This window comes from Lynx canadensis, chromosome A1, assembly GCF_007474595.2.
Source record: "Lynx canadensis isolate LIC74 chromosome A1, mLynCan4.pri.v2, whole genome shotgun sequence".
Classification (NCBI taxonomy): Eukaryota; Metazoa; Chordata; class Mammalia; order Carnivora; family Felidae; genus Lynx; species Lynx canadensis.
The window spans coordinates 105,648,615-105,662,982 of record NC_044303.2 but is presented as its reverse complement, the minus strand read 5'-3'; the positions used below and the strand labels follow the sequence as shown (position 1 = coordinate 105,662,982).

At 36.0% G+C, this 14,368-nt stretch overlaps 1 protein-coding gene across 1 annotated transcript in view; it reads right to left on the bottom strand.

The window, feature by feature from the left end:
- Positions 1 to 14,368, bottom strand: part of SLC12A2 (solute carrier family 12 member 2) — a 108,509-nt gene that overhangs the window by 71,316 nt on the left and 22,825 nt on the right. Inside the window, exons 2-4 of the mRNA XM_030317320.1 lie at positions 7,650 to 7,769; positions 6,251 to 6,326; positions 5,857 to 5,952 (exon numbers count right to left, since the gene is read on the bottom strand). Coding sequence (XP_030173180.1) covers positions 5,857 to 5,952; positions 6,251 to 6,326; positions 7,650 to 7,769 — 292 coding nt within the window. The remainder of the gene's footprint in view (positions 1 to 5,856; positions 5,953 to 6,250; positions 6,327 to 7,649; positions 7,770 to 14,368) is intronic.

Here is a 14,368-nt window from a genome sequence, read left to right as displayed (position 1 = left end):
GGAAGATACAAGCTTCCGATTATGGAAGGAATAAGTCAGAATGGGAATAAAAGGCACAGCACAATACTCAATATATTGTAATAGCGATGTAATGACACAGATGGTAGTTACCCCTGTGAAAATATTATAATGTAACAACTTGTCAAATCACTAAGTTGTGTGTCTAGAACTATGTAACATTGTGGGTCAAGTACACTCAAAAAAAAAAAAAAAAAAAAAAAAAAAAAGGCTCAAAATTTCTAACTAATAAAAATCTCCAGAAACCTGTTAGCCACCGAACAGATGAAAATGAAGTTTGTGACCAAACATCCTTTGTTTACCGTGGATGAAATGATCACTATATATAATATGAATCATCTATACACTCTACTGTATCTGTGGAAATTTCATTAAATAAAGGTTTTGTTGATGTACTGAGGAAGAGACAAATCAAAAGGTCAAAATAACGAAAAAGTCATAAACTTACGAATGAGAAAGTAAACTATTTAACATTTACTGTTCAAAATTCATCTAATATGTTTAGAAAATACACCAGAATTTTACAGCAATAAACCACCTACTTCTGTATACTGACAAATCAGTTTATCCAAAGCCACCTTGTGTTAACATTCTGAGGAACGATTTTGAGAATACAATGGGGCAATAATGGACCCAAAAGGATCCAATATCCATTTTGGTTACTGTTCTAGGAAATACATTCTAATACCCTGGTTTACCAATACACAATACTTTGTGTGCCTGTTAACACTGGTCAAATTTGCTGTATTCTGTTGTCATTATTAAGTCAAGTAGAGAAAGATGTGTGAACCAACACGGAATCTTCTGACTAGGACTGAGTGCTATATTACCACTGCAACTGATCACTTTAAATATTAAACTTGAAGAGTCAAGACATAGAGCCCTAATTCTGCAGTAGACAATATCAGAATGACATTCAAGTATTTTTAATCATTAACGACTGACAAAATTGAAATGCCACTAAGTAAGTCAAAGAGAAAACCCAAATGAAAAATTATTTACAACTACTTGCCAGATTCACATTTGAGCCACTTGTGGTTTGTTACGTCATGTTTTTACTAAACTGAAAACACAATGTTATGTTGAAGTCTAATAAAACCTCATAATACAACTGTTACAGAACTGCTTTTTACAGCTTCTTCAAACATTTCACTGATCTGGAAAGCTGTAATTTGAAAGAAATTAGCAATAAAAGGAAAGAACTATGGAGCTTATTTCTAAGTTACAACTCATTGCTTGGTGATGAAAGGAATGAATAGTTACATAATAGACTAAACAAAAAATTGCACAATCAATGATAATCTGATTTTACTAATACAGAAAGCACTTTCTGTCACTTAGAATCCATGTGAAAAATGTTAGGATTACTTCCAATATTTAGTTTTACCTATATACAGAATGAGGAGGTCTTCAATTATTTCAGCAAAATGAAACAGAAGTATATAAAGACAATCCTGACATACTGCAGAAACTTAAAGATTCATCAGTAAAACCTGCATAACATTTAAATTTGTTGAAAAAATTAGTGTGTTTCATTTTCGCTCTCTTCATCCGTACAAATTATACATGGAACTAACAACTATGATGCATTAAATCTGATAATGTAGGTCAAAAGCATGTTATCATGCCCAGCAGTTATGTTTCAAAAAATAATTGCCACTATTATCTGAACACAGCTCCAAGAAAATAGGATCTTGTCTGACAGTGATGGTTACAAACCCAGTGCCTGTCACCAAGAGCTCAACAATTACCTGTTGAGTGACTGAAATACAAGTAATATAAAATTTCACCTTGGTCATTTATGTTGATTTTACATGTTCAGAACTACTCCTCTGAATTTGGTGTAACCTGGATTTTTATCTGAAACTGCACTAATCTCTGTTTTCAACTTAACCCTGTCATATAATACAATGAACAACTAGTATTTACACTTTCATGTTATAAAAGGCTGCCTCTGCTTGTCCTCTATGTCATAAATGAGTTCATATTCACAGACTAATTATTTGTGGATGGAAGAACTTTGGCCTGTGACATCTAGAAAATGCAGATCTCAGTGAAAGCAGCCGCTGGCCAGCACCATCTGGGTTGCGGAACTCGTTGAACATGACACAGGTCAATTCTGTAAAACCCAGGTCTCAACACGGACAGGATTTGTGGCACAGTAAAGAGCTCTGGGCTCCTGACTATCTGTACAATGTATGTGTCTGTTGGGCTAAGGACTATGCCAGAGATGAAGGTAAAGATGTGCCAAAGTTACTCAGCACTGCTCCTCTTATTCTGTGCAGGGAGAGAACTGAGGGGATGATGCTCTCACCTGCTAGTAGTTGTAATGATTATCCAAACATCATTCCTAAAATCTAATCAAGCCCAAAACTAAGCATCTTATATTTTTTAAGTTTTGACTCTTTTTTTTTTTTTTAAAGAAACCCTGAACGTTGTTATATTATTTTTATCCTAGACTTCATAACTGGACATTATATTTGTTTATAAGTTAGCAGTTATTTCATATTTAAAAAAACTACACTTTTCTAAATTGGTATCTGTTTAATCTCCAAAATGTACTGTTAAAGCCAATGTTAAGGTTACTTGGTAAACTTAAACCTCTCCTATGGCAAAAAGCACATAGGAAAAGTATACATTTCACATACTGCCACACAGCTGGAAACATACCCTAGAAACCAAGAATAAAATATTATTCAATATTAATAAAATATAAATCAATGTATAAGTTAAGAATCAAGATAAACTGTTGAATACTACCTCAAGTAGTTCTTTATATTAATAAGATAACTAGGCAAGTTCAAAAGCAGTCTCTCCAAATTAAAACCACTATAGAGAGCAACCACAACTTTCCAGTAAAATATTTCCTTGTTAATTCCCTTAATAATCAATCATAGAAAATTGAGATGGGCCTCAAAACATCACTATTCCCATGATACCCTTCCATTTCTCCATTAGATATCTAAGCCTTCAGCACCCTGACCCTATGGACACTTCTAGCTCCATTCCTCTCTTCCCTATGTAGCCCTTTTAAGAGAGGAAGTGAAAATCAATCCTCAGTGATGGGGCTAGAGGAGATCCAAACTTGGCACTCTTGGTCCCAACCCACTAAAAGACAAAGTAGTTTACAGTTACAAATGGCAAACAAACTCACACCTATACATGAGTTTTAAACCCTAACTCTCTCCCTCTTTTTCTCCTTAGAAAACTATGTCAGATAAGGATTCCTGGGTGCCTGACTGGCTCAGTCAGTGGAATGTGTGACTCTTGATCTCAGCGTTGTGAGTTTGAGCCCCATGTTGGGTGTACACGTTACTTAAAAAAGGGGGGGGGGTGGGATTCTTGTTCCAGAGACATTCCCAGTCTGGAATTTGATCTAGTCATCCTATAGTGTCATTTACTAAGTTCCTGTCTCCCTTGCATATTATATAAAATGCTTCCTGGAGCTACAGGCAATGACATAGTTCAGATTCAATTTCTCAGAAAACAATCGTTCAGATACTTTTATTGAGTAAAGGGCTTACAAAGTTGGAACATTTTAATTTTCTTTCCTTCTTCGCTTATCACATAGAATAATTATCAGAGAAGAAATCTCATCAATTTCTTGCTTACACTGAGTTTAGGTAAGGACACTTTCATTCAAGAAAGCTTGAATCAACAGGAGATTCTTTATATTTATTTATCAATTTTGCTAATAAGTTAGTTCCCTAGCATTCTTCAAAGGTAAAAAAAAAATGAAAAGATCTTTTTTTGTGGTGTCTGTGAACCTAAGGATTTTATCATATATTATATCTTCATTCAAAACAGTTATTAGTAGTAGTACTGCTGTTCAAATTATCCAAACTTAGGTCAGTGTTAGCTTCTTCAAGTTGGCTCCTGGGTCCTTTTGACCTGAAACCAAGCACCTTTGTTACCTCTCTACTTTCCAATGTGAAAAGATGTCTAGGCTCTTGTAGTACATTTCCTGCCCAGATCTGGAAATCAATTGTTTCTCTAAGGTCCCCTGGTTCCTCTGAATGAAAATACACAACATAGGCACTAGGGGTGCTCACTGCTACTGGGCCGGTCATTTGTTACAGGGAATTTTTATGCAAAGAAGTAAGCGACAGGGACTTTTGGAATAAAACGTGTGAATCACAACAATATATTCAACTTAGAATCATGACTATAGGATGCAATATATTCTCGCCAGAGTTAGACTTGAATCTACTTTGTGGAACATAAATAAATCCCATTACGGCTGTCCAAGTCCATGAAGCAGATAGAGGTGACAGAAGGGGCTTACAGTCATTGAAAAAAAAACTCCACGAAACTTTCACTGCAGGTGATGAAACAACTTTTTTATATTCTGTCAACGATCAGCCAAATTTCCAAAGTCACCAACAAGTGAAAATTGAATGCCTTCTAGCAAAGTTTCAAAGTTTGTGGTCAAAGTCTCTAAAGTACGTGTACTCATGGATATATATAAAAACTACTGGCAGTATCAAAAGATGAAATGGCTTTTCAGTCATGATGTAGGAGAATGTATGCTTCCCCTAAGTCTGTGTTCACATGGAGAATAACAGTCTGTGGGATTCATGCTGCTAACGGCTTCATGCCCCAGTGCCCCCATTGAGGCTTACAACCTAGACTGGAAAGCCTGAAGATAGGGACAAGTTCTTTGGTGACTTGCTGGTCCCCACAAGTACCTAACACCGCATTCGTTTCTCCTTTCACTTCTATTGCCCAGAATGGAAGTAGCGGAAATAAAAGAAGCATGGGGCACCCAGTACGCAAGAAGCCAAAAAGAAAGTCTCACTGTAGCCTGATGAAACACTTTTGGACAAATCCATACCTTACACCACAATATGGCTCAGTGTAGACTCATGTACACATAAAACTTCAGCCAACATTCATGCATGCTCAGCACGGTCATAATCATATTGCTACTAGCTTCCCCCCAGGGCCACAGTGATTTGGATATTCTGGTAAGTAAGAAATAGGAAGACGATGAGGAAGAATGAAAGGCTCAATGTAGTTCTCTAAATAGCTGATGCAGATAAAACAGAAATTGTGTATACATAATGTCAAACTGATCTGTAAAATAGGTGAGGCAGATGGTACAGGTTGATCCTCTTGCCAGTCGATCCACTCTGACAACTTTACAGGAGATGCTAAAGTCCATGTTCTCCCCTTTCTCTAGGGATCTCCTCATTCCAGCTAAATGACGGGTTCTGATTTGGAAAATGGAATTCTTCTCTTCTTCTTCCAAGAGGTCCCAAAGCCATTCCCCTGATCTCCTGGGTTCTCTCCCTTGGCAGGAGGGGGGCGGGGGCGAGGTAAAATCTCACAAGGCAGATCTTGTGGACTCCAACGAAAGAGGCCTCAGGGCACCCAAAGAAGAGACCAAGACTTGATAGTGTGGATTCCGAGTTCTGGGCGTAATATACCAGCTGTCAGGTCATGGGAAAAGAACTCTGTCAAAGTTCCCCTAAATGGGAAGAATGAGGTTACACCTATAGAATACTAAACAAAAACTGGATGCATGCCACTCATCTAAGGGCTGAAATCTGGGAGGAGGCAATAAGGGGCAACCCAACTGAGAAGAAATCGGTTAGAAGCTCCATTCTTGCTACAAAATACATTGAGCATCCTAAGTAACTGGACACATACATGTTTTTGTATAGGCTGAAATAAAATTTTATATTTAAATATACTAGTTTGAAAGTGCTCAGTATCATTTCTCACCTCTACAGACCTATGTTGCTTTTTGAAAGGTAAAAAATAATTTAAAAATTTAAACCTCACTTTATTAGTAACAGTAATCTCGTAACAATGATGTGAGAAGACTGAATTTACCTCCTCGGACAAATCCATTAGTAGCTATTGCTGATGTAGACAATCCTGTGATAGTTGTCACAACAGTGGCCATTATAATTACAACAACCGACAGACCTTGAGGGGAAAAGAAAAGAGGCTGAGAAATACTTATTTCAACTTGCTATATCTAGAAAAGGTTAATAAAACTAATTTACGTTATAGTGAAGAATTACCTTATTTTTACCCCATTTTAGAAAAACCAAACCAAAATTATAAAAAAAGGAACATTAAGACAACAATCTGATACAAAGAAAAAACAGCGTACAATAATTTCTAATTGTTTGAATTTTAGGAGGTTCCCAGGCTAGATGAGCACACAGCTACTCTGCTTACTCATTCTCAAGTGAATCAAGCAGTATGGAACTTCGCTTACCTATTCCAGCCTGACCCACAATCCACGACAACCTAATGAAGAGCATCACACCCCAAATGTTCAACATACAACGTACCTAGAAAAGAAAAGAAGCCAAGTTACAGATGAAGCAAAGTGATCAAACATAGTACATCAGTAAATGTTAAACTAGCCAAAAGGAGGATAACATACATTTAGAACTATAGAAAATCACTTTAAATCTCTTATCCTTTTCTTTATATTATTTTTAAAAGAATTTACTGAGAGCTAAAATGTAAGCTAATTTAAGGATAATATAACACACACACAGCAGCAAAAGCAACTGAACAAGGTAAAAGGGTATTTTAAGACTTCAACCCTAAGAAAGTAGTTCCTGTTCCCATTTATCAAAGCAACTAGGTTTAATTTTTGCTTGTTCTTTATCAACAGACTTATTTCCTGATTCCTTCAGAAGATTCAGGTATTACAAAATATCTGTCAACACAAAATGACAATTGTTCACACGTTTTATTTTTTAAAGTATATTTATTTTTAAGTAATCTCTACACCCAGTGTGGGGCTCAAACTCACCACCCCAAGATCAAGAACTGCACACTCCTTTGATTGAGCCAGCCAGGTGCTCCTCACACATCTTTTAAAACTCTCAACTATTCGACAGAGCTTCCTGTATTTATTTTTACTTTTATTTATTATGCTTACACATAGAACATAGTCTTCTAAATTATGAACATTTAAGAATAGGCAAAGAGCACTACCTGGAGCTTCACATTTACTCTGTTCATTAAAAGTGATGAAAGTACTCCTAGAAGTGGGACTTCTCCTCGACTTCTTTTCTAAATGTCAGCACAACTCTTAAGTACCCCCAAAGTCTAAATGGGAGGGCCTTTTAGTTTACCTGTCTACTCTAGTCAGTTCCTTAGTGCCTATGTGAACACAGAAAAACAGAAGCAAATCTGAAACTAAGTCACTCAAACCTATCTAGTGAAGTGACCTCAACACTTAAGAAAACAATTTCTCCTTTATTTTGTTCCTCATTAACTTTTATACATTTCTCTTCGAGAAAATAATGGCATAGCAGAAAAGGAAGCAGGAATCTATCAGCTCTATTGCCCATTCAGCTTTCTTGATTCTGATGCTTCCAACAATTTCATCATTTCATACTTAATTTCTGACAAATGACAATATGTGAGATTTATAAGAGGTAACAGAATATAATTTAGAGGAAATCAACTATAGTATGATTCCATTAATACATATATCCTGTTTCCTTTACTGAATTTAATACAAGAAAAAGAGGTACATGTTATTAATATGGTCTTCTGTAACAGACAAGCTCTCTTAAGAAATGATAAGAATATTAGGAAGATTTTCTAATAAAAAGAAATGTTGTAACTCTAAAATTAAGTCTATAGGTACGTACTAATACACCCTTGATCCAGCCAAACTTCACAACTCCTTTACTTTCCGCAGCATACGTGACCACAGCATCTCTGGTTGGAGTACTTTCTTCCCCATTGGCAAAGCCGTCCTCAAAAGGTTCCTGGTTATAAAAGAAGTGTGAATTATTCATTATTTGAAGTTCACAATCACTTGATAAAGACAAATATCACTAAATACATTTAGTCATGTTTAAGAGGATACAGATTTCCAAGAATCAAGGGAGTCTGCATATTTTACCTAAGAAAAAAAATGTACAGCACATATTTTACCTTTAAAAAAAAAATGTAGAGCAACAAAGTAGAGGAAAACCTTAATTAATGAGTGTTTAAAAAATTTAAATCTTATCATGACAGTAAACCCATTTTAATCATTTCAAATTTTAATTACACTTTGGTGGTGTCTGGAGAACAAATACTGTTTGCTAAGTATAGGCTTAGCTAAGTAAGTCAATTCAGACTTTGTTTCTCTGGCCACAACTTTACAGTATTTGGTTGGCATCCTTCCTACAAATGAAATTACAACATTAACAATTTAAAACTCCTCATCACCAATGAACAGGTTTCCCCCTATAGTCCGTTATGGCCGGATTCCCAAGATTCATTCCTAACTCCTGCCTTTACGCACTCTTCATCTGCATTCAACCATTTAGTGCTTTTTTTCCATTGTAATTTTTCTCAGATTCAGACATGAACTGGTTTTTATCCTTCATGTCTGATTGTATTATTCTTATATTTTGTTCTCTAGCTTCCCTCTCTCTCTCCCTCTTCCTTTAGTTTTCTTGTTCAGTTCCAATACACCCAAGATAAATGACACATTTCCAAACGAGGAACAACGTTATTAAACAGGTCATGAAGGGTGAAGGGAGGTGTTGGGGCAGGGAAAATGCTTTATGTCTAGAATCATGTCCCTGACACTATCCCCATAATTTTTCTTTACCTGTATGTCAACAGCAGGGAACAAAATACAGCTGTGTTTTTAATCTCATTCTTTAAATGGGGAAAAATCAACTAAATTATCATATAACCCTCAAACCTGTCATCCAGATTTCCTACCATACTTTTTTAAGCCATTTTCAGTGGTTCATACTCTCTAGTGATTTCCTAATACAAATATTTTTCACAGAATTGAGCTATACCAGATGCTGTGTTACCAGAGAGAAAAATCTATGTCATAACCCTAAGTTTCCTTTTTCACTTGACCAGTATCTATTAGGCAAGTAAACTCATTAAATTCCATTTAATGTATTGTATTTCTTAAGATCAACCTGGATCAGCTCTTACATTCCATATTTAGTTGAATGACTACTAATTCTTAGGTTTTGAAGCCACAGAAGAAACATTGTAGGTTAGATGCAATAATTTCTTTAAATATATTTTTTCAAATTATTTTACCTAGGCTTTTTTTTTTTAAATTTTTTTTTTCAACGTTTTTTTTTATTTATTTTTGGGACAGAGAGAGACAGAGCATGAACGGGGGAGGGGCAGAGAGAGAGGGAGACACAGAATCGGAAACAGGCTCCAGGCTCTGAGCCATCAGCCCAGAGCCTGACGCAGGGCTCGAACTCACGGACCGCGAGATCGTGGCCTGGCTGAAGTCGGACGCTTAACCGACTGCGCCACCCAGGCGCCCCTTACCTAGGCTTTTTAATGACAATAAAAAAACAATCTAATTTTCAACTAATCCTCATTCTCCATTAAAAGACAAGGCAATAACTTCACCTACGTGAAACATACAAAAAACAAGTCCGCCTAAGATCACGAAGAACTTAAACATGAATGTTAGTGTTAACCGCAAATCTGTGATAGTTGACAGAATTCTAAAAACAGAGCCTACGGGACATAAATTATAATAATTGCCCTTATAACTCACAGTTTCATAACTACTATCTTCGGCATCAATGATTACGGTTCTGTACTCTAAGAAGATTGCCCCAAGCGTATGGTATATAGAACCACTCCCATTAACAAAAATTAATTAACTTAATCTGCTATACTTTTTTCACAGATTTATGGAGATATAATTCATATACCACACAACTCACCCAATTAGAGTACACATGTCAATGACTTTTAGAAAATTCACCAAGTTTCACCATTATCACCACAATCACACAATCAATTTTAGAAAATTTTCATCATCTCAAAAAGAAATTCCAAGCCCATCAGCAGTCATTCCCATTTCTCCTTTGCTCCAGCTACTGGCAATCACTTATCAACTTTCTGTCTGTGTGGATCTCCTATTCTGACATTTCATACAAATGGAACGGAATCATGTGATGTGTGGCCTCTGTCTGTGGCTTCTTTCACCCAGTGTAACCGTTTTCAAGATTCATCCATATGTTGTTTCAGTACTTCACTCTTTTTTATTGCCAAATAATATCCCATTGTATGGATATACCACATTTGTCTATTTGTTCTTCACTTGATGAACATTTGAGCCCATTCCACATTATGGCTGCTATGAAATATGCTCCTGTGAACATGTGTGCACAAGATTTTGTGTGGACATACATTTTCATTGGAATTGAAAACAGAATTTTCAATTCCAGTGGAATTGCTGGCTCTCATTTTTGAAATGACTACTTCTGGTCATTTTTTTTCTTTGGTATCAGACTGCAGAGTGTCACTCCTCATTTCAGTCAGTCCATGTGCCTTTTGTTATTCCCCTTCCTCACTTAGCATCTGGTATAAACAATGTAATCAGTAACCATAACTGTTAGAAACACGTATAGGCAAGAAAAAAAAAAGAAATGTGACCAGAGGCCTGTGTGACTCAATCACAAGAGCAACCCACTTTGGCTTTATTTCCACTGTTGAAGGTGTTCTGGACTGTACAACATCGATGATGATCACTCCACACTCAAAAAAAAAAAAAAAAAAAAAAAAAAAGACTCCTCATAGGCATTGATGACTCAACAGTTCCATTATTCAAATAAAGCCAGAATAAAAATTTCTCCCTGTTAATTCAATCAATTGTAAAGCAGACAGAAGCTCCTTGGCTTTCACTCTAGGGTATATAGTGCTCTGCCCTTAACTTGTAAATAGAGACGTTAATATATTATATAATCTTCTAAGTATTACAAAAAAAGTATAGTTTCTATAATATCCAAAAATACCTCTTCCTTTCCATTTTTATTTAAAACGAAAAAGACCTATATATGCCATAAGCTAACTTTTCCAAGGTTAAGTATTAATGTGAGTCTTTTTTTTTTTTTTTTATGTTTGAGAGAGAGACAGAGAGACAAAGAGCAAGCTAGAGAGCATGAGTAGAGGAGGGGCAAAGAGAGAGGGAGACACAGAATCCCAAGCACGCTCCAGGCTCTGAGCTGTCGGCACATAGCCCCATGTGGGGCTTCAACTCACAAGCCATGAGATCATGACCTGAGCTGAAGTCTGATGCTTAACAGACTAAGCCACCCAGGCGCCCTAATGTGGGTGTCTTTTTAACAATGCAAAAAGCATGCAGGCATCTTAAAATTTTTGCTGTGGGTGTTTATCAGAATTCCACATCAAAGTTGAAGATCTAGTGATAACTATGTAAATTTCCACTATACTATGAACTGTATTCAAAACATGAAGATTTTCCTGCATGTATGAAAGCAGTATTTTAGAATAAACATGACTCCACATAAAATGAAAGTTATCTTCCTTTCCAGGTTCCAATGCTCTATTTAAAAACCGTTACTAATCTCTAGCATACAATTAAAAAATTATAATCAAGTATTTATTACTTATAGTTCAATCAATACATTTAAATATAATAGAATTGGGTTTACATAGTATTAATTTCCTGCAGTAACACGAAATCAAAGTAGAATACACATATTTTGTTCCTTTAAATAAATTAATTTCAGAAAAAGAATGAAAATGTCAGTGTGGGATTCTGCATACATACAAAAAATTGTTTAAAAACCTTGTAATTAGAAAATTTCACATTTACCATTAAGAAATAAAATTATGCTGATAAAAAGCTACATAAATAATATCTTCAACCCAACTAACATTTTCACAGTTATGATCGGTTTGTGTTTTTTACTGTTTTTCACATAATGGATAAAAGGTCAAAAATAAACAACATAATTGAATTTTATGGCTAATACCATATCAAATGAGATGGACCAAGTGGACCTAATTAATTTGGATTTATGTGGGGAAAAATCTTTCAGAAAATATCAATTGTGATTCTGAGTCTACCAAACAGGACTGCTGTTCGGGGTGAGGACAGAATGGGGAAGAGAGGAAGAGACAGGAAAACAATAAAAGACCCAGAGAGTTAGGCCCTCAGTAAGTGGAAGGATTTCGAAATGAAAGAAATAGAGATACTAGTAAATTATGTTAGCCTGAAAAGGGAATGATTAATTCAGCTGGACATGCTCAATTTGAGGAGTCATGAGACAATTAAAGAGTTCTATCAGGCTGTTAAAAAATTCATGACTGGAACTTAGGAGAGGGGCCAGGGATGAAGAGCAAGTGGGCGAAGCTATGGAAACAAAATGAAAAAAGAAACTTACAGAGAGAAAGAGTGAGGAGTTGACCATTTTTCTGAGGACACAGAAAATGCAAAAATGAAAAGGAACTCTGGTCTCCATGGCCATTATTTCTTTGCAGAGTAGAGAAAAAAGTTTTTGCAGTATGGGTAATCTCTTCTCTCCCTTCTCAACTCGATCATTCCTTCTCCTTTAATGATGGTTAACTTTTTACCACACAATGACCACCCCCTCCCACCCCCCACCCCCCGCCCACACAAAACCACCAGTACGTACCATTAACAAATACCCAGCCAAATTTGCTGAAATATTACAGCACATTCCTCAATGACGGCCAACCTGGCTTCACCCCACCACAACACAAAAATAGCTTTAATACATCCCAAGACTTCTCTGCTGCCACATCTAATGCACATCTTTCAGTCACTCTCCATTCAACTTTTTAAATGCATTTCACTGCTGACTACTCTTTCTTGAAACATTTCTTCCAACGCCACACTTTCTCAAAGCATCTTCTACTCAGCAATTAAATATAACACTTGGTCCTAGACTCATCTCCTTTTCTTATTCTGTACTTTCTTTCTATGGTCATTTCACTAAACCCAAGGCTTTAAACACTATCTGTATGTGAAGTAAAAATGATGGCTCCTATTCATTTCCAGATCAGACCTACCCTCTGAATTTCAGGCCAGAGTACACATAATGGTGTGCCACTTGGATATTTTTTTTTTCTATTCTAATTCTTATGAAATGAGAAAAAGAAATTGTCAATGTGCTATAAACAGCAACTTTCCTCTGCATGAAAAGAAGGAAACAGTTTCTCTTCTTTGGATTAGGTTCAGTAAACACCTAACTATCAAAAAAAGTATTTGATGAGAAAAATAGCAAGGTCTTAATAATTAAAACCTTAATAGTGTAAATGTATGTTAGATTCCTCAATGGATATCTAAAAAAAATTGTTACAAAGTTTCAGTTTCCAAACCAACAATTAAACATAAATTCACCCATTTAAATTACCTTTTATGTATCAAATGTCATACTTCAATTCTGTTTGATCTAAGACACTACCCATAATCCACTAAGATTAATCATCATTTCTCAGCATAAAAAAAAGCCACTTATATATGAAGCTACTCTTTCTTCCCTAACAAAACAATTTTCTTCAGAATTTTAAAACAACTTACGATGAAACCAGATTTGTTTTCAAAACAATGGATAAAAGTCAAGCTTTAGAAAAAAAATACTTGACCACGTTTTCAAAACATTACCACTGAAAACTTTAATACTGCTTTAGACTAGCTCTGTAACCTGGAGTGCAAGGCTGTCCTGTATGTACATCCTTCTCAGGTCCCAAATGTGCACATCATTGCACTTCTCATTGTTAAACGCTTTAGCTCACCTTACATTAAAATGTCATTTATTTCTCTTTCTTTGGATACCCCAGTCACTAAATCCACAGAATTTTCATCTCTAGCATGATGTAGCATAGATGGTCTTTACAATATACAGGAGAAAGATACTAATACTCATGAAAGATGACCGTGCAGGGATAAGAATGAGTTGGTAAGGTGTTTATCACTGTGCAAAGAAACATCAAGACCGTTTCAACACAGCAACCTCTGAATAGTTAAAATACTAATAAAACACATTTCTAGTCATGTTTATTAGAATGGTAATAAATCTAATTTATTTTAATACAAATTCATTCTGATTTTACAATTAAACTGGTAATGACTTGGTAAAAGTGTCTTTGCTCAACAATTTCAGGTCACAACAGGCAAAAGACAATGTTTGCGGTTTTAATTGTATTTTAAAGAACTGAGCAAACTTTAGGCCTAAGGCTGCCACAATACTCTTTCCAGGTAGACTCATGGATGCTCAAATATGGACACTCCTCAAAAAGAGAAATGTTCCCATCCCTTAACTGTATTTAATATATTAAAAAGCCCACCATGGGGCACCTGGGTCGATCAGTGGGCTCAGCGTGCAACCATGGCTCAGGTCATGATCTCGCAGTCTGTGGGTTCAAGCCCCACATCGGGCTCTGTGCTGACAACATGGAGCCTGGCGTCTGCTTTGGATTCTAGGTCTCCCTCTCTCGCTGCTCCTCTCCCAACTCAGACACTGTCTCTCTCTCTCTCTCTCTCAAAAATAAACAAACATTAAAAAAATTTTTTAAAGTCCATAGTAACTTCTAGGACACCTGGGTGGTT